Source organism: Momordica charantia (assembly GCF_013281855.1).
Source record: "Momordica charantia cultivar OHB3-1 chromosome 9 unlocalized genomic scaffold, Mcharantia_2.0 BLBB01000009.1, whole genome shotgun sequence".
In the NCBI taxonomy this organism is placed as follows: domain Eukaryota; kingdom Viridiplantae; phylum Streptophyta; class Magnoliopsida; order Cucurbitales; family Cucurbitaceae; genus Momordica; species Momordica charantia.
The window spans coordinates 3,259,960-3,286,215 of record NW_028275167.1 but is presented as its reverse complement, the minus strand read 5'-3'; the positions used below and the strand labels follow the sequence as shown (position 1 = coordinate 3,286,215).

Genomic DNA, 26,256 nt, shown 5'->3' with positions numbered 1-26,256 from the left:
AATTCAGTCTTTAGATGAATCAAGTATCTAGAGGAGTGATATTCAAACTATTGCTCATGAGTTTTTCTCTATTTAATTTATGCACGTGAGAAGAGAATGGAATATGATCGTCCATAGTTAATGTTTTAATTGATGTGATCTTAAAAAACACTCGAAAATAAAATCTTGCAAAAAAAAAGAGTTAGCACTTCGAAAATCTTGTCAACACAGGACGTGAATAAATTCAATATAAGTTTTTAATCTCAAAGTTCGCGTACTTTCTGATCTTTTTAACTTAAGAGGTCATTTGTTTCGTCGAAAATTGAGATTCCCGTTGGACGGGCACATGGATTTCCAAATTTGTTTTGCGGGAATGTAAGATACTTGTCAATCTTAAGATGCTTGAGTATCCTAGGATGAAAAAACGGGAGACATTGAGTTTTGGATGCTCTTTTGAAACATGAGTTTCCAAGATTCTCGTATCGAGGGCATCTACTTTTTACATTTTTGTTCTTCATTTTTTTTCCATATATTTTCTTTCGTCAATTTTTTTAAATTTTCTTCTCAAAAAAATTATTTTTTTATTTTTAAATTTATAATTAAAATAAATTAATGTTCTCATCATCTAATAAACAACTTTATGAAAGTATGTTTGTACATTAGATTTATATGTAAAATAAATTGTAATTAAATTATATAATATCTCCATTTATTTTTTATATTTGGAAGGAATTACATTATTTTAAAATTAATAATTTTTTATGATCAATATACCTGTGATATTTTTCTTTCTTAAGAACATTTTTGGAACCTTCTACCAATATTTTCGAAGGGATGGAGGTTTGAACTCTTGAACTCTTGGTCAGATATGTTTTAACCACTTGCACGATTTGACCGTTTTTATCAATTTAGTTGCGGAGACTTCTTCTTTTTCATGAATTTTGTGGTGGTTTGATTTTCCGATATTTCTGTATCCCATGCGACTTTTACTTTTTTTTATTTTTTATTTTTAGTACCCCTTGTGACTTCTAATTCTTAATTTAATAGAATTTGTTTAAGAAAAATAAAGTTTTTACAAATGACCGTTGTGGATTTCAAAACCAAATTAATAATTAGGTAGGCCAATTATAAAAAAAAAGATAAAAAAATCACTAAAAAAATTTATTTAATCATTAATGTTAACATATTGGATCTTAATTATTCTTTTACCACGTATATTATGTTATAAATTAATTATAATTATTGTCCCATATCAGTGAGCTTACAAGTATTAGATGAGATGAAATTATCCATTTTAGGATATCTGATCCGTCGAACCATGCTTGAATTGACCAAAACACGAACTATTAATACTAAAGCAATCAAAGAAGAAATATCGTTACAAAGAAACTATCAAATTTTATCCACTGAACCATGCTTGAGTTGACCAAAATATGAACTATTAATACCAAGTCAATCAAAGAAGAAATAAACATTATAGAGATTTGAATTCAATCGTCTCCATTATTGTTGTATCGAATATGTGACATGTAACTTAGGTAACAAATTAAAAATTGGATTTTAGGTTGATTAAAAAAAAATCATGGAATTATTTCAAATCAAGAGGTAAATCTAAATATAATGGAAGTTGATGAATCAAATGGAAAGGACATTACCTTAAGAAATGCTCGAAATAAAAGAGCTGGGTTTTGAAAACGAGTGTCATGGAGATTTGGGCCCATAGGCCTATCTCTATATATTGTACTAAAAAAAGTTTTTTGATTTTGATTTTGTTTTTGTTTTTTTTCCTTTTTGTTGGATGATACAAAAGAGTTTGAAACTGAATCTTAATGAGATTTGGAGTTAGTGTCCATTTGGTCTATAACATTTCAAAAGTGACACTTTAGTACTCGAAGTTTAAGAAATAGTTCTAAATAAGCATTTTCTTAGTGGAAAAACTAATCTTCGAATTGAGATGATTGAATTCCCAACTCCAATTGTTCAACCTGCATTTCAAAATATTCTAACTCACTCTAATATCGTTCCTGCTCAATAACAACCCACCAAAAACCTAAGTATATATTGTACTAAATAAAAAAAAAAAGAAGACCTAACTATATATTAAATGCCAAGTTCTAAAAAGTCATAGATTTGGTTGGGAGGAGAAATTGTGAGATAGTAATCCATTTTCAAGTTTAAAACCCAATTTGAGTCAAAAGTAGGTGCAATATTTCACGAGAGACAAATGAATCAATCATTCAACATCTTACATCATAACCTTATTCTCTACAATAACCTAATTAAAATGACTTTTCTTTTTTTTCTTCCAAAACATATGTAAAGAGAAAACTTCCACATGAGGAAGAATATTAAGATTCTCCAATAAATATTTAATAATATATATTTTTTAAGATAGCAGTAGTTACTAATTAAATATTCAGTTCAATCTAAATATTATTGATTAATTTATTGACATATTTATTATAAATTTTGTATAATTATTATTTTACAATATTATATAATTTATAATACATTGTATTTTCAATATTATAATTTTAACAAAAATAAAATGAATTTATAACTTTATCAAAGTTTGTATTTTTTTTTAGTGTAATTTTATATTTTAAAATTTAAAATTTGGAAACACTGTAAATGTAAATATAAAAAATGTCGTTCCTAGAATTTCCATTATTTGGATCATAAAATTCATAAAGAATTTTAAAAAATAAATCAGCCAAACGCATATTCAATAAATTAGTTTGATTTAGTTAATCTAATAAACAATCAATCAATTTTCTCAATTGGACTCATTAATTTTGTCTACTTCGACATGCTTTAATTGTCGCATATAGTTTTTAATTAACATAATCAATATGAGTTAACAGTAAATATTTATAAACTAATTCATATAGTTTTTTTTTTCAAAAAAATATTTAATTTTTCCCTAAAATGGTAAATTTAAATCCTCGCGTTTTCACTTTTGTTGTACTAAATCGAACTCATGGCACAGCGCCACAGCGGTGGGGTTGGAAGTCCAAGTCCTACCATCAAAAGTCAAAGTCAACACTTCGAAAATGTCGCCGGATGCCACGTGGAAGGTTGAATATTCCGACGTCGTTTTGGATAAAGATAATTGCGGAGGCCAAAGTTGTCTTTTTCGTGACGTAAGCCTGATGGTGATGGATCCACTTCGTACTCTCCGTCAAGGTCAAATCCGTGATTCTCAATTAAAGTTCCACTTTATATATAAAATTCCTTTATTTCTCTATTTTTCATTTTTGAAAATAACAAAGCCAATATTAATAATTCGTTTGTCCTTTTATCATCGAAAAGAAAATAAAGAGAGAAAACAAGATGGAGAATGGAGATGTTATAACTTAACCACAGAAAATTTAAAATAAAATTGTTGTTGGTTTTTCTAGACATTTAAAATAAAATTTGTTAATGAATATGGTAACGTTTTTATAATTCTTACTTTAATCTTTTCTTGGTTCATAAATTGCATATCTAATATCAAAATTAAAATAGCATAATTTCTGACTAAAATTTATTTTCTACAAATTAGTTTTAAGTAGGTAATAGAAAACAAAATTGATTATGAATGCATATTAATTTTTTTTAAGTAAAACGGAGAAGACGTCATCGTGTTTTTAAAATCCCTTTTTTATTCTTTAAAATTTTTTTTAGAAACTCAATTTGTATTTAAAAATTCAAACACGAATCTTTTTTTGTTAGAGATTTGCGGTGGATAAAGAGAGAAAAAAAATCTTTAACTTATCCAATGGACCATCTTTTTTCCTTTTCGTTTTTTTTAATGTAATTTAAAAAGAACAAAAAAGAATAAGATGGTTCTAAATTCTAAAATTCGTGAAAAAATGAGATTTTTTCTTTAATAGAGAAAAACATGAGATAGTTTTTGCCAAATGAAAAGAAAAATAGAGGCGGGACGGATTAATTTAATTAGTCTGTTAATTTTAGAGTTTAGTCTTTATAATATTAGAAGATTTTTTAGTAAAATTTTATAAAATTGCCAATATCAACTCAACATAGTAATGATTGACATTTGCCTGATATGAATTCGAACCTCCATATCATTTGTTAAAAAAAAATCATAAAATTTTCTTAATATTTTTTTAAGAGAATTTTCCTTATCATTTTAAATTTACGTACCAAAATTGAAGAAACTAACTGTGTCAATTGTATTAGAATATAGAGTTGAATAAAAAAAATAATATACCATTGTTTAGACAAAAAAATAGGATAACTAAATCATAAGAACGGCCATTGAAAAAACTAAATCATAAAATAAATTTGAAACTAGTAAAATCAAAGATTAAATTAAATTAAATCAATAATTTAAATAAAAGCCTGACCTAAGCAAAGCATATATAGATAATTCGAAGGTTTAAATTGATGTTCCAGTTTAACAGATTATAGATAATTCTTGGAGAAAAACAAAAAAGGAAATACTACGGCTTAGGTAAAATAAATGGACAGCTAAATCGTATTCAATATTAAATTATAATCAGGTTATTATTAAAAAGAAAAAAGAAAAATTAATTTGGTGCTATTTTTATCCATATGTTGGGAAATCGAAATCAATTTATTACATTTTTAGCATTATCTTCTCAATCAAACCACCAATTTCTACAATAAAGGATCCGCCATGAATCAGGAGTGGAAAGTCGTAGCGATCCCTATTTAGGTTCCGTCTTCTCGATCTCAAATTTTCTCAGATTGAAGAATTAGGTTAAAATTGGGAACTGAAGATTTGAAGAAGGCGAAACGAAGAGAATGGCGAAGCCAGAGGATGTTTTTGTTGGCTCGATTGATCAAGGAACCTCCAGCACCAGATTCATCATCTATGATCGCAATTCTCGAGCTATTGGATCTCACCAGGTCGAGTTCACTCAGTTCTACCCTGAAGCCGAGTGAGTTGCTGCTCAGTACTACTGAATACTCCTTCTATTTTCGCTCGATTTCTCTCTTTTGAATCTGATTTGATCGCAGATGGGTGGAGCATGATCCGGTGGAAATTATGGAGAGCGTGAAGGTGTGCATGGCCAAAGCCGTAGATAAGGCCACCGCCGCGGGTCACAATGTGGATAATGGGTTGAAGGCGATTGGTTTGACGAATCAGAGAGAGACAACTCTGGTATGGAGCAAATCTACTGGCTCTCCCCTGTATAGAGCCATCGTTTGGATGGATGTTCGTACTAGTTCTATTTGCAGGTACCCTGTTTTTCCCCTCTAACTGTGTTATTCATTTGAAACTCTGGCATCTAGCGGATTGATATCAATTCATTGGGGTTTGTTTAGATTATGAGTTTTTGATCAATTCCATTTGCAGTAAGATAGTGTAATTTAGGATTCAGTTGTATGTTTCTTGAACCACAATGGATTTAGGAGGATATGTTTTGAATCTGTTTTTATTTTGATATGGTAGGAAATTGGAGAAGGAATTATCTGGGGGGAGAACTCATTTTGTGAATACTTGTGGTCTGCCCATAAGCACCTATTTTAGTGCAATGAAGTTGCTTTGGCTGATGGAAAACGTGGAGGATGTTAGAGAAAGTGTAAAGAAGGGAGATGCTCTATTTGGAACCATAGATACTTGGTTAATATGGAACTTAACTGGCGGTGTTAAAGGAGGATTACATGTGACAGATGTTTCGAATGCATCTCGAACAATGTTGATGAACCTCAAGACTCTTGATTGGGACAAACCCACATTGGAAACACTAGGAATACCTGCACAAATCTTGCCTAAGATTGTTAGCAACTCTGAGGTTATTGGAAAAATTTCCCAAGGTTGGCCAATCACTGGTGTTCCCATTTCAGGATGTTTGGGCGATCAACATGCTGCAACGCTTGGTCAAGCTTGTAGGAAAGGTGAGGCTAAGAGTACATATGGAACAGGTGCTTTTATACTTCTCAACACAGGGGAAGAAGTTGTTCAGTCCAAGCATGGCCTTCTGACCACTTTGGCATTCAAGCTTGGCCGTGATGCTCCAACAAATTATGCTCTCGAAGGCTCTATCGCCATTGCAGGAGCTGCAGTTCAGTGGCTTAGAGACAGTCTTGGGATTATTAGCAGTGCTAAGGAGATCGAGGAATTGGCATCACAGGTTAAGTCCACTGGTGGGGTTTATTTCGTACCTGCCTTTAATGGGTTGTTTGCTCCGTGGTGGCGAGACGATGCTCGCGGAGTCTGTATTGGGATCAAGAGGTTTACAAGCAAGGCTCATATTGCTCGAGCCGTGCTTGAGAGTATGTGTTTTCAAGTGAAAGATGTTTTGGATTCGATGCAAAAAGATAGTGGAGATAAGGGCGAGGACAAGAATAAGAAAGGAGAATTCGTGCTCAGAGTGGATGGTGGTGCTACTGTCAACAATCTTCTAATGCAAATTCAGGTTTGGGATTTCTGTTTCATTTTGTACGTGATACAATTTGAAGTAGTTTGTGTATCTTTATCGTTGGTGTCATTTTTGTAGGCGGATTTGTTGGGAAGTCCGGTGGTGAGACCGGCCGACATTGAAACGACGGCCCTTGGGGCAGCGTATGCGGCGGGATTAGCTGTCGGAGTTTGGACGGAAGCCGAGATTTTTGGGTCAGGAGAAAGAGTTAAGTCTGCAACCACTTTCAAACCTGCATTAGAAGATGAGTTGAGGAAGAAGAAGGTGGAGTCATGGTCCAAAGCTGTTTCAAGGACCTTTGATTTAGCAGATCTCTCTCTTTGATGCGTCATCTTCAACCTTATATTACATATATATCGTCTTCTCTGCTTCTTCGTTTCTTGTACAATTTATTTATATGCATGTCCAAGAATTACAGTCACCCACGATACATTTAAATTAAGTGAATAATATTGTGGAATAAATTTCCTCACTAGCTACTATTGGATTCATGTCATGTGTGATTAGTTTGTATTCAGATGGCTTGGATTTCAAGGCTTCAAGGTTTTCATGCATGTAAATCAGCCTAAAACAATTTAATCTACCACACTCATTTTTATGTACTTTTGCATCTAACTGTGAACAAATTAGAAAAGGAAGGCAAGCGACTAAGAAATTACATAACCTCATCACTCTAATCAAAGTAATCAAACACACCAAGAAGAAAGCTAGCATTTCAGTGACTGATTTCTCAAGTCTGACACAACAGTGGAAGAATATATTTCAAATACACTTGCAAAAATAAGAACAACAATCTTCAATAAAATAAAACCATGTCTCACGCCATTGAGGGTTGATGTACAGAACTACGACAAATCCCATAAGTATGGTAAAATAGGAGGTAACAAAACTCCAACGAAATGCTTCTATATCAACGAACGCTTCATGTTCTTTTCCCAACTTTATAGATGGATTGTCTGGTAGTAAAATAGGGCTTGAACATTTTTGTTCGATATATGACCCACAAAGATGAGAGTTACCATAATAGCTGCTTGCAGGATATGTTGAGAAGTGTGGCGATGTAGGGATCATACCCGACAAATTATTGTATGACACATTGAAGATGGCAAGAGAATTGAGTCCAGCTAGTTCTGAAGGGATGTTTCCACTCAAAAAGTTATTGGAAAGATCCAAGCTCTCCAATTCTTTTAAGTTGGAGATTTCCTTTGGTATAGGTCCGGCCAACTTATTGTGCGAAAAATTCAAGGCATGAATCTGTGGTAAGTCTCCAATTTCCAGTGGAATATTCCCTGTTAGTTGATTACATGATAGATCAAGACCAGACATATATTCTAGAATATTACCCTTGTAAGTGTCAAACCTACTTTTGGTAGTAAAGTCCACTTCGATCAGCCCCATAATATTCAAGGTTATTTCTTCTAGGGAATATCTGTGATAACTTCCAAAATACGTAGGTAGAATACCAACATTAGGAATTTTAGGATTTTCTACTTTTAGAATAGTCGAATACTCACTCCCCTTTATTGTCCCAAATGTCATATTATTTAAGCACGAAGGTATTGATCCACTGAGTTTATTATTTGAAAAATCTATAATACTCAATTCTTCACCTTGACATAATTGTCGAGGAATTGAACCTTGTAATTGATTCATCTTCAACAAGAGAACTCGTAGGCTCGTAAGTTTGTGAATCCAATCAGGAACAGGTCCTGAAAAATGGTTGTAGCTGAGATCAAGAACTTTCAACTTTGAACCATTTGAAAATGCCTGTGGTATATGCCCTGAGAGGAAATTCTCTTGCATGTATAAGTAAACCAACGATGAAGAGTTGAGGCAAGAGGGCACACCAAATAATTTATTTTGAGAGACATCCAAGAACCGAAGTTCACGAAGAGAACAAATTCCGCCAGGAAGTTCACCTTCAAATAGATTTTTTGATATTCGAAGAAATTGAAGATTTGTCAAACTCCCAATCCAGTTGGGAACTTTCCCTGAAATCATATTGTTGGATATGTCCACCGCAACCAAATTTGCACTATTGTTCCAACCATACTCGATGTTTCCACTAAAGTTATTATTTGCAAGTAGCAAACATTGTAGATGAGACATATTATTGAAAATAGAAATTTTCAAATTTCCAGAAAATTTGTTATCCGATGTATCCAAGTAGAATAGGTCTTTCATTTGTTCTACAGAAGAAGGAAGATTACCTTCAAAGCTATTGCTTGATATATTGAAGTAAGAAACTCCAGGGAGAAAGAGACCAACATTACTGGGTAGTTCACCATTAAAATTGTTGTCAGAAATTTGCAGATACTTCAAATTCTGTTTCCAAGTGGGGAATTGAAGAGTTCCTGTAAGTAAGTTGCTACTCAAATCTAAGACCAACAATCCAGAGTTGTTGAGTAACAACCAAAGAGGAAATGTTCCAACCAATTGGTTATGAGAAAGGTCAATGAAGTTCAAACTTGACTGTGATAATAGAAAACTAGGAATCTTGGATGTAGTTTTCTTATTAAGTTCACAGTTTTTTAGTATAAGGATCTCCAACTGAAACATGGGTACCCAATAAGATTTTTCAGTATCCACTTGTGTTTTCGATAGCTTAAGAAACTTGAGATTCGTGGAGTTAGCCAAAGAGGATAATAAGAATGGACCTTCGAAGTCATTTTCAACCAGAGATAAGTACATAATTGATGTGAGGTTGCTAATGGTGGTTGGAATTTTTCCACTGAATTGGTTAGATGAGATATCAAGATATTGAAGCTTAGTAAAGTTTCCGACACATTGTGATAATTGACCTCTAATATGATTATTCTGAATCCGCAACTCATAAAGACTGTTTGTTTCACAAAATCCTGCACGATAAAATATGAAAAGTTTCAAATGTTATTGCCTTCGAATCACACCAGATTATGAATAGGGTGTGGAGATTCCATATAAATGAATTATATTTTCTTTAATGAATTATATCATTGGGATGTATGTCATTCATATCTTTTTTATATATTATATTTACTAAATTTTATTTTAAATAAAAATAAAAATGAGTCAAAGTGAGTTACATATCTCGAGCGGTGAATCTCACACCATAGAATGTTGCCAAACTAACTCGAAATATTTTGTTGTTTTATAATTTGATTTTGTAGATTTTAAGAGCAAATAAAAAAGAAAAGCAACAATGAAAATTAAGAATTGAAATTCTGTGGTTCTCAATTGTAAGAGCAATTACCTTGTATTGGCATGGAGCCATTGAATTGATTATATTTTAGGTCCAGCACCGACAAGTTCTTCAAATCTGTTTGCCATTTCATATATTTGTTATATGAAATTGATAAGATCAAGTAAAAAATATATATATAACCAAAAAGAGAGTGAAAAAATGAACTCTTTGCCATAAAATTGAAATGGAGAGATCATATTTACCTTGTAAGGGTATTGCTCCATCATAATAATGGTTGTGGGACAGATCCAACATCTCCAAGATTTTTAATTGTGCAATATCTGGCCAATCAAATACTCAAATAATTATATTATATATAAAAAATTTAAAACAAAACATGAAGGGGAAGGGCAAGAGAATCTTCTGTTTAGGTTCATTCAATCAAATGAGTTGAGTGAATTTGTTGTCAGAACAGAGTTTTAAATCTCGATGTCGAGGAAGATATCGATAAAATGTCGTTGTCAATAGATATTTGTTAAGGATCCCACATTGAAAAAAAAAACACCTTACAATGGTTTAAAATATACACGAGCTAGTCCTCTCATAGCCAATTGATTTTGAGATGGATCTACTCCTCCCATAGCAATTGGGTTTGAGATGGAACCCCGTGAATATTCATAATAAGTTAAAAATGATTATATGTTGTACTCAATAAAATAGCATCCCGTTTTCATACCATAATATTTTGAATATTATAATAAACTAACCTTGGGTAGGAATGATGCCTCCAAGATCATTACAACAAAGTAACAAATTCCTTAACGATGTAAGTTCCCTCATAGACGAAAAAATACTATTGTTAAGCTTATTTCCATGTAGAAACAAAGTCTCCAATCTTTCCAATCCTATACCAAAGATCAAACAAATTGCTTCAATGAATCATTATATATAATAACTTCAAATTATAAAAAAATTAAACTCGTCATGATAAAATTAATACTACCTAAACATCCATTTCTTACTTAAACTAAGAACGTAATCTCGAGATGAGATTAAATTGTTTTAATTTGAATTGAGGAAATGTTGAATAAAGAAAATGAATTAATGAAATTTAGAGAGATTATAAATACCTAATAGTTAAATTAAATTTGAATCATTATAATAACATAACATTAAATCTTCTAATTAAAGATGTACAAAAACATGATTCAAACTAATTTCTTAAATGAAATCATGGTATAGTGGAAAAAAATTCTACATGTAATTAAGAGTATTGATTTTATTTAACTTGATTTTGTATATTAATATATATCTTTTCTAGAGTACAACAAATTTTTAAGTATTGAGATTTGAACACACAATCTTTTAATTATTGGAGGTAAGTATCTTAACCAAATGATCAACTATACTGAGGTTTGCGGATAATTGAGTATGTTAAAGTTTGCTTTAATTTGATATCGATGAAGTAGATGAAATTTTGAAATCATATTAATTTGGACAAAAAGAATATTCTTTAATGATTTTTAAAATTGAAAGTAAGATCCAGGAATTCCATTTTTTTGGGATATTACAATATTGGATAATTGAATAAAAGAAAAAGGTTAGAACTGTGATATAAAATTGAAAAAACTATTTAAAATAGATGTATGCATGAGAATAAATTTGGTATAATCCAAGAGTTCAAATTCTTTAAAACTAATAGTGAAGATTGAGTCCTAAAAGGGGCAATTGCTATTTAATTACCTTGCATTTGTACCGTACCGTTCAAGTTATTCATACTTAGATCTAATTCTCTCAAGTTTTTCAAACCTATGTTGACAACAACACAAAAAAGAACAATGAACTATGTTAGTTTGAATTATAATTATCTCCAACTTGTTCAGACTCGAGACTGCATTGAATCCTGAGGAAAAAAAATAAAAAAATTTTCGTTACTTAAAAATAAATTATATAGCAATATTTTTATGAAAGTTTAATCCACGAGTTAAATTGAGAGGAGTAAGCTAATAAATATATATACATACCTTATAAATCAGCAAACCAAAGATAATACTTTTGAAAGGGTTTTTTTTTTTTTTGACAATAAATTCATAAGATAAGTTAAAAAACTTCGAAATATAATATGAAAAAACATTCAAAATATTCAAATATTCAAATTTGCCAATTAAATATTCAAGTAATAAACTGCAAAATAAAATGATAAAAGAAAAAAAAGGACATTGAGAGTAAGTGCATCATTAAACTCTTCATACATTCATATAAATTTCGATGATTATCAATTTAAGTATAATAATATAAGAGAATGGATAATATATATATATATATATATAAAAGAGAATAAATAAACACTATCTTTTCGCTTAAAAAAAAAAAGAAAGAAAAACTATCTTCACCAATTGGGTTTAATTTTGTGAGTTTGAAGTAAATACAATGATCTATGATTGATGGAGGATAAAATTGGAACTACATATACATCACCGTGGAGGGGAACTATCCATATAATTCTTCGAACTAGTTGTCAACGGTGTCAAACAATCCGTTTGACAATTGTATCAATATTTTATGGGTTCCATCTCAAAATTGTTGGGATAATGGAACTAAAACAGATGACCCGTATTGATTTTCAACTGTTTTCCTACTGATATTGAGATATTTGACCTTTTATAAATAGAACCACTTTATTAAGGTTTCATTTTTATAGAATTTCAAATAAGAGCGACTTGAGTGGTTGTGGGCAATGTGTGAAAAAAGAGTCTGTAGGTTTAGTAAGGACATTTTCAATTGTGAAATGGTACACATTGTGAGGTACTTAGAGTAATATAGTAATATATTGAGTGAGATCTCCATTATAATATTCCCAACTATATAGTAAAACCTGTTCCCAAGATAGGGTTAATCCTTTGGTGTTAAACTTTTCCATCCCTATCTCTTATCCGTTTGTTATTGTTACTTAATTATTTACTTTTAATATGTGGAAGGGGAAAATCAAATAGTTCCGATTTGTTGAAGAACTTACGAGATGATCGTTCCAACAAAAACCAATTGGTTATGAAAGATAGTCGATGGCTATTAAATTGCTCAATTAGACCACTATCCACTTTACTGGTTGACTCACAGCATGGTTGTTCAGGACATACACCGATTGAGAGAACTCACAAGGAGCCTAATGGTTGACAGCTAATAAAGCTACTTACAATAAATAAATAATGCAGCAAAAAAAAAGAAAAGAAAAGAATAGCTATATATAGAATATTCCAATTTCTCAATATTATAGTACCTGGGAATTGAATAAAACGAAGATAGGTTCTTTTAAAAAAAACCACATGATAAAGTGGAAAATCTATTTAAAATAAATGTAAAAAAATAGATTTGGTATAATCCAAGAATTGAATTAGTTTATTTTCGAATTTAAAGTAATAATCTTTTAAAAAAATTAAATGGTAAGCATGATCCAACTTTGATCTCAATGCTAAAATAAATGTTCAATCAACTAACCGGATAAATTGATAGACCCTCCCAAACCAGCCTGGCCAAGCAACAATGTGTCCAATGATGTAAGTCCATTGAAGGATGAAACTAGCTCACTCCCCAAGTAATTTCCCCTCAGATTTAAAGTCTCTAATTTGTTCAAATTTGGAAATTTTTTTGAATCCTAAAGGGAAGGAAAATAATTTAATCATTATGCTAATCATGTAATAAAATCAACATGGGTAAATTGAAAGAAGTGTTGGAACGTACCTTGATTGTCAGTGATACCAGAGAACATATTATTAGATAAGTCGAGAGTTTTTAATTCTTTAAAATTTTGGAATAGAGAAACATTCAACCGTGGAGGGTTCAAATCACGATAATCTAACAAGAGGTTGAGCAAGAGCTCCACAACATGGGCACCAGAAGTGAGATTATTACAACGAACTCGATCCCAATTGCAACAATTAGCTCCAACCCAAGAAGCAAATGGATTCGCAGAGAATTGGTTGATTTTGTGGGATGAAAAGAAGGACTTGATATCTAACAAACCCAGTCTTTCATCTTCAAGGCACCCATTGGATACCTGTATAGAATCACCAAGAACAATTAAACTCACTATTAGTAACAAGTATTTCACCTTAAACTTGGACTCCATTCTCAAAAACATCAAATTATGAGGCTTTTCTTCGTTTGTTAAGTTATCAAATTATTTCTCCATTTATATACAAGATCCCAAACCTACCTTAAACTATGTCAATAATTAGCAACTTTCATAGATGTCCACATAAAAGCTAAGATACTTGGATCAACTTTCTTTTTCTCTTTGAAAAAAGTATTTCAACAAAATAAAGAAAGACTAAGATTTTTGAATTAACAATGACAAAGAAATATTTCAACAAAATAAAGAAAGACTAAGATTTTTGAATTAACAATGACAAAGAAATATAATATAATGATCACTTGACTTGACTTGAAAAGTGATCAAATTATCATTTTCTTTTGTGATATGATTGTTTTTGGAGGATGATAACTAGCTAAAGATTTTAAGGTCTAAGAATTTAGGGGCATGTTTGCTATATATGCAAATTCAAATTGATTTTTTTTTTTCAAATTTAACGAATCATTCAGTAAATTGTTTCGCAAATTTGTTTTGAAAATTGTTTTTTAAAATTATTTTCAAATTTTGAATTTGAAACTTTAGGATGAAGAATTACATTTAAAAAAATAAAGACTTTGATAAATATATTATTTAATGTTATAAATTCATTTCTTTTTTTATAAAATTAAAATATTAAAATACAATATATTATAAATTATATAATATCGTAAAATAATAATTCTACCAAATTTATAACAAAAGTGTTAATCCATTAATTAATATTATTCTCGATTTAATTAAATACTCGATTACTATTATTAGTTTACAAATATATTATTACATGTCTCAGTGTTTGTATTTTCCCGTGGAAGGATTTGTGCATGGAAATGCAATAAATTTATTATCTTTTTCATTAATTAATGCCCCCATTGCCTGAACTTTTGTTAATGAATTTTATATGTAAATTTAATTTTATTAAACGAATAATTCCTTTATATATGTTTGACAAAGTTGGATATAACTCAAATGGTTGAAACACCTATTTTCAATGAAGAGTTCGAGTCCTTACTTCTACTTTTTCTATTAAAAAAAATTGTTATTTTTAATTTCCTTTTATAACTTATATTAAATGAACAATCCTTTTAAATGAATTATGTTAAAACAAAATATTTAAACTTAGAATTTGCAGGTCTATTTCATAAGCATCTAGAATTCTTACTAGACAAACACGACCTACTTTATGATTTAATATTAAATCACATAATTATTTTTCATTAAATGTGATTTAAATTTGTCATAAAGTATAAACAAGTGGGTGGGTGAGATATATTTTATTTTCGCAAATGGGGTGAAACATATATTATTAAAATAACATTGTACTTTTTAATTTTTTTCTACAACATTGCCTGTTTAAAACTTTTCAAAAGTTAAATATTTTTAAAAGAAAAAGAAGTAATTGGATATAATATCATGACCGTAAAAAATAATATAAAAAAGTGAAGTAATTGATATTTCTTATAGAATATATATGCACGACTATTTTTTTTTTTTGGGAATTTTTATTTTAAAGTGAATAATTATATAATTACTTTAGAGTGAACCACCATGCTTTTTCTTAACATGGAAATGAATCATTATCTGAACTACCAAATTAATTCAAATTTCAACTAATATAAATTAAGTTGAAAGGAATAAGATAATAAATAATGAATAATGAATAAATAGAAATATGTGTATCTTCATTTTCCAGTAAAAGCAATAATGAGTTAAAAATATAAGTTGATTCTTTTTAATTCTTTAAAATTTTAAAATAAAGACATTCAAATATTTCTTTTTCATCTATCAATTTAATTTATTAAAATAGTTGAGTATTTTTTTTATGAAATATATATTAGGAGTTTTTTTTTCTTTTAACGAAATTTCACTAAATAAATGTGGGAGTCCACTTATATACCCATTCCACAAGTGTAAAAATTATCATGAATTAAATAGTGTCTTTGTGATTTAATATGCAATCACGTAACTCATTTTATATTAACCATGGTTAAGATTTATCCTTTTCAAATAATAATAATAATAATAATAATAATAATAATAAGAACAACAACAGTAATAGTAATAAATGGTTAAGATTTATCATGAAATTATGGTAGGTGAGACGTTAATTGTCAAAAGAGGAGGAATATATTCAATGCGTTAGTTTAGAACTTTTCTAAAGTTGTCAACTTTAGGAAGAACAAAAAAAGGTTTACTTTATATAATGTAAAATATTATAAATGTGTGGAAAAATATGAAAAGTGTTATGTTTGTTAATATTTTTCGATAGAGTAAGTATGTGCAGTGGTTGGATCCAAAATTCTTTTGTTTAAGAATTTGTTTTACTAATTATTATATTTAAATAATTTTAAATTCATATTTATAGTACTTGAGGTAAAGTTAAAAGAAAAATAATACCTGAGATAACTAATCTTCAAATTGTCGACTTTTCTCTGAAGAAAAAAAAATTTGTCTGACTTTTTTAGATTATGAAAAATTTGAATTAAAAAAATTATATAAAAAAGACAATCAAATGTATAAAAAAATTAGACATCAATTAGATAAAAAAGACTACAAATTTACATATATAAATTGAAAATAATTTATTTAAGGTTCAAAATTGTAGGACGGTGACTGCCATCATTTATTAAAAGTGGTCTAGAAGAATCTTACCTTAATTAGAGTTTGAATATCCTAACAAAAATATGTGTATATATATATATGAAATAATTGACATATGTGATTGTAAATTTGAATCTCAAATTATATATATAAAAACTTTTTTATATTTATATCTTTTAAAGGAATAAAAATACACTCCGATGCTATCAGAATTTGGGGTGTTATTGTTAAAGCTGCATGTTTGAGACCAATTTAGTTTTCGTCAGCATATTTTGCAACAATTTTCGATTCTTATCGCATATTTAGATTTCTATTTTTCAAAATCTTATTTTCTTCTAAATACTTAAAAGTTTGTTTTGTCTTTCTCATATTTATCTCTAAAAAATTTCTTTCCTTCTCTAAAATTTTTTTCTTCTTAATTTTCTCTCTACAAAATTTATTATTTTCTCTCTAAAATTTTCATATTTTGATTTGTCTCTCTCTCAATTTTTCTATTTTATTTTTTATTTTCTTTCCACTAATACGTTTATTTCTCTTTCCAAAAAATTAATATTTTTCCGAACTTTTTTATAAAAAAAATTTATCTTTTATAACTTTTCCTTCTCTTCCTAATCTATCTTTTCTCGTTCAAATTTCTTTCACTATAACTTTTATTTATTTTTGTATTTATCTATTTTCTCTAAAAATTATATTTTGAATCTTGTTTTTATCTCTAACTTTTTTCCACTATAATTTTTCTCTTTCTTTCCAATTTATTTATTTTTCTTTACCTCTCGACTTTACTTTTTCTCTATTTTTTTCTTTTTGTCTTTTAACTTTTCTTTCACTAATTTATTTCTAAAATTTTTTATTTATTTCTCGAAAATATATCTTCCAAAAGTTTATTTGCATCTCTCTAAACTTGTACTTTCATGTCTTTTACATTACTGATGACAAAAATTTTCATAGGGTCAGGCCCAAGAATAGGAAATGCACGTCCCAACCCCAACCCTGTCCCCGATTCAATTTTTTAAATAATTAATATATATTTATTAAACTTTTTTATTTTTTAAATTCTAAAAATAATTAAAAACAATTATAAAAACGATAATTTTTCTCAAGAACATCTCTCAGATCGAAGATCGAGGTGGAGACGGGGATTAAAAATTTTCACCTGCACGAAAATGGGGGAGAGCATCCTCACTCGCACCCACACCATTGAAATCTCTAGTCGACATAGAATTTTTTCTCTCTAATATGTATTTTCAATTTTCTAACTTTTCAAAAATAAAAAACTAAAAATGATTACCATTTGGTTTCTTGTTTTTTAAAAATAAAATACAAAAATGGTTATCAAACATATATGGTTTTTGTTTTTTAAAAACATAAGACCAAAAACTAAAAATAGAAAAATAAAACACAAAAGATAGAAATGATTATCAAATGGCTCTTAAATTTTCTAGATATTACCCTATGAGAAAACGGAACAAAGAAGAATAGGAAGGTCTAAGATATAGTTTTGAGTTTCTAATTTATATTGGTATAAACCAAAAAAAATATATAAATATATATCATTGACCGAACTGTATCCGGTAGAGAGATACAGATCCTTCCATATAAGTATGAGAAAGTGATAATTTGCTGGAAAGATATAACTCCATTTAAGATTTAACAATTTCTTACAAAAAAAAATTAACAATTAAAATTACCTCACTTTGTAGCTTGCTATTAGATGAGAAATTGACTCAAATGATCTTAAAAAGCCGGTAGAATGCTCAAATGACCCAACCCTTCAAAATGTGCTCAAATGATCTACTAGAATATTTAATTAATTTTAAAAGGTAGCGAAATTACAGTACTACCCTTTGTTCAGAAAATCAAACCATTTGCTACCTTTCCCCCTTCCTCGTCGTTTCCAGCCCCAATTCGTCTTCTCGATTTTTCTTCGCAGTCCCTTCGAATTTCTTCTGAATTTTTGTTTCTCTTGGCGATTTGCTTCGATTTTATGTGTGTTGAGGAGTTGAATGGTTGTTTATTTACGTCGATTCAGTTTTTCGATGTTTAGATGAACGAATACATGTATAATATTGCATCAATTTTGGTTTTTTTTTTTTCTGTTCATTTTGTTTTCTGGTATTCTTCTTTGTTTCGTCCTTTGTTTTTTCTTCGATTTTTCGTTTATGTTGGAATTGAGGTATGTGGCTGCGGGAGTTTGATTTGAAATGTTTGAGATGGTGTAGTAGGAGGTTGAAAACGAAGAAGTATTTTGGGTGAAGTGGGATGGACCTCAACCGAGGTTGAAGAGATTTGAAACGTCGCTCAAAGTTTGGTAAGCCTCTATCATTTTTCTCGGGTTCGACCTTTCTTGAGGTTGAGCCTCTTTCAATTACCTCGGGCTCAACATCGCCCGAGGTTGAACCCGAGGTAATTGAAAGAGGCTCAACCGCCAAAAACCTCACTAGAGGTTGAGCCTCTTTCAAGTACCTCGGGCTCAACCTCGCCCGAGGTCGAACCCGAGAAAAATGACTGAGGTTTAGAAACCTCAAGGTTGCGTCAACTTTTTCTATCACCAACTGTTGACCTCGGGCGAAACCTTCGAAACCTCGCCCGAGGTTCATCATTTCTTATGAAACTCAGTCGGGAAACCATAACTCCCGCCCGAGGTTCATAGTCAACCTTAACAAAATCATGTCGAAATACGAAACTAAATTTAAAAATGACAACCTGTTTCAAAATCAAAGCAAACAAAAGCAAACAAATTAGCAAAATTGCTTTTCAAATGTTGTCCAATCTTAAGAAGAAATCAAAAGCAGCAAAATTAAGGGCAATGGTTGTTGTGAATTAAATGATTCCCGGGTGAGAATTAATATGACCCTGGTCGAGGTTTTTTCCAGCGGTCATGTCTTGTAATTAACGACATTTTGGTCATTTCATCTCCTCTAACACATCATTAATGCTTAAAGTAGGTCGTCGGGTCACATTTTGACAGGAGTGGGTCATTTGAACATTTCAAAAACTTTTCAAGATTATTTGAGTCAATTTCCCCTGTTAGATCCATGTCTTTGACTCAGACAAATAAAAAAGAATGATATACTGTGATTTTAAAGAATTATATACTACATTAGAGTCTGGTTTATTTTTGTGCATTTGAAGTAGATAAAATTTTAAAATCATAGTAATTTGGATGAAAATAATAATTTTTAATGATATTTTAAATTGAAGTTGTTGAGATACTCCCAAATGAATTAAATTTATCCAACCCATCCGCTTTAATTTTTGGGTTGAGTGGTAGTTTATTCATTCTAAATTAAAAGTTAAAAGAAATTGAATTTATTGGAATATCACAGTTATAGGCAATTGAATAGAAAATAGATTGCTTAAAAAACCATTCAAATTGGAATATTACTTTGCATATGTAGCGAATGTTATTTAGATACAATTCTCTCAGGCTTTCCAAACCTATCATTGACAACAACAAACATAATTAAAAAAAAAAAAAACTACTGACACAGTTAGACTTGGTTGATACTTGATTTTGTGCGTTGGGAAACAAAAATTTTAAATAGTTTTAAATTGAAAGTAAGAGGAAATAATTCGACTTTCTCGATATTGCAGCACAAATATAACTAAAGATCATAAAAGGATTAAGTTAGTCTAAGAAAGTTTGAAGCTTCTAATTTATAATGGTATAAACAAAAAAGAGTGATTAATTAACTAAACTTACCATTCCAAGCAAGTGGAAGAAAGTGACAATTGCTTCAAAAATGTAGAAGTCCACTCATGACAAAATATTATTACATCAACACCAGATTTAATGCTTCTAATTTGTTAAAACTTGAAAATTCTTTATATCATTAAAAAGTAAGGAAAAGAAGCAAAATTTTCATTATTTTGAAAATAATTTATTATGCTAATAATAATTCAGTTCTTATGATCGCCATGGGATGGAGATGCCGATTATAAGAACTAAAGTGAGAATGAGATGACAAATTAACTCAAGGAAAGAGAGATATCAAAGCTATTAGTATTATATAAGATTCAAAAAAAAAAAAAAGGTCTTCATCTAATTATTTTGAAAACGAAAACGTTACCAAGGCTCTCAACTTAATTATTTTGTACTTGTATCATGTTGTTCAAGTTATTGCCACGTAGATCATATAGCTCTCTCTAATTTTTCAAACCGATCTTTGATAAGAACACAGAAAAAAAAAGGAAGAAGAACAATAAACTGCATTATAGAGTTAGGTAATTTTATTTTTTTGTATTTGAAATGGACAAAAGTTTAAAATTATGGTCGGTTAGAAAACTAATAATCTTTTTAAAAAATTAAATTGTAACTGTAATAACCCAAGAATTCTTATTTTCTCAGATACTACGAACTAAGAAATTGAACAAAGAATGATAGGAAGACGTTGAAGAATAGTTTTAAGCTTGTAATATCGATGACTGATCTGTACGTAAAATAAAGAGTAAGCAACTAACCAGGTAAAGTGATAGATCCTTCCAAGCGATTCCAAGAAAGTACCAAGTTCCTCAACGAGGTAAGCCCACTCAAAGATGAAAATATCTTATTTCCAAAAGAATTTAGGGAAAGATTTAAAGTCTCTAATTTGTTCAAACTTAGGAAATTTGTTGAACCCCGAAGAAAAAGAAGATATTTTAATTACTTGACAATAAATCTATAGTATATGTAAAAGGTGGGATGAGGAGAAACTTTTTAGGTCAATTTTACCCTTCTTTAATAACTCATTTTTATAAAAGTTTGATGGCAAATTTGTCATTTACCTCTCCTACTTTCTTCCTCTCTCATTCCCACACCCACTCCCTCATTTATCTCTTTTTTTTTCTTTGAAAAGATTTTATCTCCATCCATACAAATTCCTTTTCTTGCATTCATTTATCTCACTCCTCTAAATTCCCCTATTTTCTCTTATTAATCTTCTCTCTCTTAATTATTCTTTCATTATTTTTAATCTTTATTTTTTTTAACTCCTTTCATCTACCACATACCCTCCCCCAATCCTTTCATCTTCCTAACCCCCTTCCAATTATCACATATCCTCTCCCAATTCTTTCATCTTCCTAACCCCCTTCCAATCCGTATATAAATATGTGTCCTCTCTTTCTCATGCCAACCAAAAATGAAGAGGTGGTGGATGAAACAAAGTAGAAAATTTTCTAAGTGGTGTGAAGGTATGAAAATTACTCTCTTGCTTTAGCAACGACAACAACAATGCACATATAGGTGATCGAGAGGATAATGGATAGTGAAGAGAAGCCAAATTAAAGCTGATTTGATGACATTATTTCGCTTTCTCCAAATTTATCATTGTTCAGATTGAAAGAAATTCTAAAGTACGATGTGTCGAGATGGTGGTCAATGGAATCGAGATCAAGCAAAATTCGATCATTCTCATAATTTGGATAATAAGAATGCTTATGAGTTTGATTTTTATTTATTTATTTTTTTAAAGTGATGCTTTTGATTTATATATGTGAAATGTTGTAATTATTTTTACAAAGTTATGGCAAAAAAACAATTTTTATCCCTCTCAATATCATAAGGTTGGACGTTTTAGGGTTTACTCTTTCTCTCATTCTTACCTTTCTTTTTCATTCTAGAATGAACAAACTTAATGATTTAACGTCACACAATTTAACAAAGATAAAATGTAATATAATAATTTATAATCAAGAAAATTAGAGGTAAATTAAGAACTTTCATTCATTAAAAAAAAAAAACCACGTTGGTGCTTTTTCATCTTTCTTTACACTTCAAATTTGTACTTACTTTCCATGCTAATCTTTCATATCTTCTTTTATTATAACAATATTATACCTTGAATTTATATTTATATATAATCACTTTCTTTCTTTAAAATGATAATATTATAAACTTATTACTGGTTTAAATTAAAAGAGGTGTTTAAGATGTAACAGAAATAGATGTACCTTGATTTTAAGTGAAATCAGAGAATCTATTGTAATATAAGTCGAGACGTTCAATTCTTTAAAATTTTGAAATATAGAAACATTCAAATGAGTTGGATTGAAAATGATCAGTTCAGAGAGCCAGAGGTCCACCACGTGGGCACCAGAAGTGAGATTATTGCAATGAACTCGATCCCAATTGCAACAATTAGCTCCGATCCATGAAGAAAATGGATTCTTGGAGTATTTGTCGATTTTGTGGGATAAAAAGAAGGCCTTGATATCTAACAAACCCAATCTTTCATCTCAAGGCACCCACTGGATACCTGCAGATGAGCCACAGCAATCAATATTTTTGTTAGTAATAAGGAGAATTTCACCCTAAACTTGGACTCCATTTTACAACATATCAAATGAGTTTTTTTTTTCTTTGCTAAAATGATCAAATCACTTGATCCATTTATACATGATTTCAATTTGTCCTACTCATTTGCATCCGTGCAATGTAATTTTCAAAAGTAGGGTATGCAGAGTGACTTTTTTAATTATAAATAATAATGAAAAGACAAGACACAATTTAAATAATAGTGACGTGACGTGAAAATTTGATTTGAAAATGTTCATTTTTCTATTGGGATACTATGTTTTCAAGAAAAAACAATGTTTCATTGACTTGACTCTGGCTTTTTTAACATGATATTTTATGTTCTAAAATTAAAATGAATAATGTTAGATTAAAGATGATCTTAAATCTTAATACTTTTAAAATAAAATAAAAAAACGTTTCAGAAAGCAATATGTTACTTTTAAATTGGCTAAGCATAAAATCATAATGGAATATGTTATACAAAGAAAAACGACAAAGCAACGGACCAACCGAGTAGAAGAGAATCAAAGAGAATACAAGATGAACCGGACGAAAAGGATCGAGTTGAGCACGGCTCGGTCCCGACTCGGGCTCGGCCTATTGCCAAGCCCGATACTCATTCTCTTATGATCTCCATGCACCTTGAACCCTGCAACAACGAATTAGGGCACATTAGAAAGATCTTGAACCTACCGAGCGACTATAAATAAGCCATGTAGCCTAACCCTAAAGTAAGTCAAATTCTACTCTTGAATTCTATTACTCAATTACTCCCCTTGCTAACTTAGGCATCGGAGGCCGTGTGACAAGAGCCACACCGATCTAGCCTTGTTCGGTTTTGCAGGTCTCCGAGTCCCTGATAATCAAGCTTGGTGAATCCACGCACGAACAGAATAAAATTTTAAAACTTAAAAACATGCCTTAAAATACATCAAACATGCAATTCATGTGAAAATTTTGAGACAAAAAAAAATGTTATTGTTCAAATTAAGTAGGTTAAGATATAAAATTTCAATTTTCTAAATTTTAAAAGATTTAAAATTGAATAGAGAAGAAATTGGAAGGGGTGAGAAGTAGTTTTAAGCTTTTACTTTTCACTAGCCTAAATATAAAATAAAGATCAAACAACAACTATGTAGATTCTTTCAAATTGTTGTTAAAATTAAAAAGTTCCAATTTAGTTTCATACTTTCTAATATTTTTTAATTATATCCTTATCATTGATACTAAATGTTAAACATTAATTCATGGCATGATTAGAAATTTAGATTAGACATTAGACCATCAAAAAAACAAAAATTTTTATCTTCCCCTCCAAATTTCTAAGAAGTTTGGCGTAAATTTCTTTCCTCATTTAAAGTTTCACACAAATAAATCGAAGGCTATACGGATCCTCGGTCAACTTGAGACATGATATTGTTTTGGATTTTCTTTTTCCAAAAAGGAAAAAAAGAAAAAGAAAAATCCCTCTTGGTGGGCCATTGTATAGATCATATATATATTTTGTAAATCTTTGTCGGACCCTTTTTTTCCTTTATGTGGGATCCTCAACCATTACCACAGTTTCTATGGAATAATTTCAAATGACTAGTGTTTTTCTAATTTCCCATTTATACACAATATTTCAATTTGTCGGTCAATTATGTACATTCATGCAATGTAATTAAATAATAAAACTAGACTATTCAACTAATAATTTAAGTGATGTGACAACATGAAAACTTGACTTTAATAATGATATATCAAAATTCATCTTCTCTCGAGTCCCTAGGTAAATTTCTAAGAAAAATTATTCATCTTTCACATCATATTTGAAAATTTGAAACATAAATAAACATCGTTCTTAATTATTTATAAGAGTTATTCATGAAACATATTGTAGCAAAAAATATTGAAATTAAATTGTGTTTTGTTTTGTGAGTGAAATGCGATAGTTTTTTTTAGCCTTTCGTATATATATTAAATTTAACTTTAATTAGATTCAATAACTCAACTTAGATAATTTTAATATTTCATTTATAATTTATATTAAATGGAGAATTTGTATGAAATTTGTCAAAATAAATTCTGCTGGGATTGCACCTCCCAAATACACCAAGCTCTCCTTTAGAACTAAAAAATCTTATCAGGGTCTCTTTAAATGATAAAATGATAGTGTATCAAATTTTCCTTTTTTTTTTTTGTCTTTTAACATCATAAAATTTTAATTTAATAAATAGAACTAATCACACAAATATCAAATTTCTAACCTCCATTAACTTGGCTAAAAGGTGACTAGCACTCGTGAGTTCGATTCTCTACTTCACTTATTGTTATATTAAAAAAAATAAAATTAATAAAGACAAAAACAAAGTAATTTAAATTTATTTAACCAATCATTCATGAGGAACGAGTCCACATGACCACCAATAATGATGGCTATTGAGGATATAACTTTATTCCAATCAAACTCCATTCCGAGGAAAATATTGAAGCATTATTGAAGCTACAGTTGATAATAGGAAAAAAGAAATAAATTCAAAACCTAATAATCACTTCTCGAACAACTTATTGTATCCACATAAATTTAAGCCACACCCAAATAAATATTACAAGCGATGTCAAGCATTTCATTCTAAATTATTGCAGATTCCATTTTTGTAAGATATCATTTAAGGTTTATTTGATATGTATACAATATTTAAAATTGTTTCTACTAATACACCCTGTGGTATGTAATTTTTCCAATAGTACATGCAAAGGTTGTGTAAGTTTTATAGTTAAAAAAAATAATGGCAAGTATTTTCAAAACCGTGTCTAGTAGATCTTTTTTTTAGTATAATATGTGGGGTAGAAATCGAACCATAAATCTCTTGGTTTGAGATATACGCAAATTATCACTGAGTTATGCTCCATTTGATGTGTAGGTCTTTAAAATATTTAAATGTCTTTAAAGTTTTAATTTTATATATAATAAATTTCTTACTCGATCTATTATATTTAAGAAAAAGAAAAAATTTAGGGATCTAGTTGAAAAGTCGAAAATTTGTTAGACACGATATTAAAAGTTTAAAAACTAATTATATTTTTTAGAAGATACCATTCTTAAAATTGTTTGAGTTGAGTGATAATTTATAATTAAAAAGCTATTTAATTTAAAGATATTTTTCTTCTTGATACTAAATATAATTATATCTACAGAGAAAGCCAAAATCTTCTACCAATAATTTGGATTTCTAAAAGTGCAACTTGGAAGCAAAGAGATTGAAAACACAACCAAACAAAGCAACCAAATTTGACTGTAATCCTCCCAACACAACAAGATTCCTAAGTGTGTCAAGTACTTATGTATGACTAATTTACTAGTTTACCTATTAATGCCCTTTACTTAATTTTATTGTTAAATTTATTTTATTTTTTAATTAAATGAACAATTTTCCCTATCAACTTATATGATTTAAGTATCTTTTTTTATAATTTATATTAAATGATTTTTTAAAAATGAAATATGTCAAACTAAAATTATAATTTCATTGCATCCTCAAAATCCCACAAAGCTCCAGAAAAAATATTAAAAAAATAAAAAGAAAAGTACACATTAGGTATGAATGGAGTGTTTTATTATTATTTTTAATACAATAAATACGTACCTATTTTCTTAGTTTTATCAATGGAGTTACTATTTCAAAACATGATTTGACTATGTGAAGTGATATTCTACATGGTAGAAGAATAC

The 26,256-nt window shown here is 29.4% G+C and overlaps 2 protein-coding genes across 2 annotated transcripts; one reads left to right on the top strand and one right to left on the bottom strand.

Annotated features, from left to right (window-relative positions):
* The first annotated feature begins 4,563 nt into the window (after positions 1–4,563).
* On the top strand, positions 4,564–6,865 carry NHO1 (Actin-like ATPase superfamily protein). Its single transcript, XM_022291916.2, has 4 exons — positions 4,564–4,889; positions 4,969–5,190; positions 5,405–6,371; positions 6,453–6,865. Exons 1-4 carry the CDS (start codon positions 4,753–4,755, stop codon positions 6,696–6,698), a joined length of 1,572 nt encoding a protein of 523 aa, XP_022147608.1. The 5' UTR covers positions 4,564–4,752; the 3' UTR covers positions 6,699–6,865.
* Positions 6,866–7,111: 246 nt separating this feature from the next.
* Positions 7,112–13,714, bottom strand: LOC111016477 (receptor-like protein 1). The gene is made up of 7 exons (XM_022291903.2): positions 13,275–13,714; positions 13,033–13,187; positions 11,281–11,346; positions 10,305–10,442; positions 9,801–9,878; positions 9,607–9,672; positions 7,112–9,232 (listed from the first exon to the last, which is right to left on the bottom strand). The coding sequence occupies exons 1-7, from the start codon at positions 13,673–13,675 to the stop codon at positions 7,137–7,139; spliced, it is 3,000 nt and encodes a 999-aa protein (XP_022147595.1). The 5' UTR covers positions 13,676–13,714; the 3' UTR covers positions 7,112–7,136.
* Between the last annotated feature and the right edge of the window lie 12,542 nt (positions 13,715–26,256).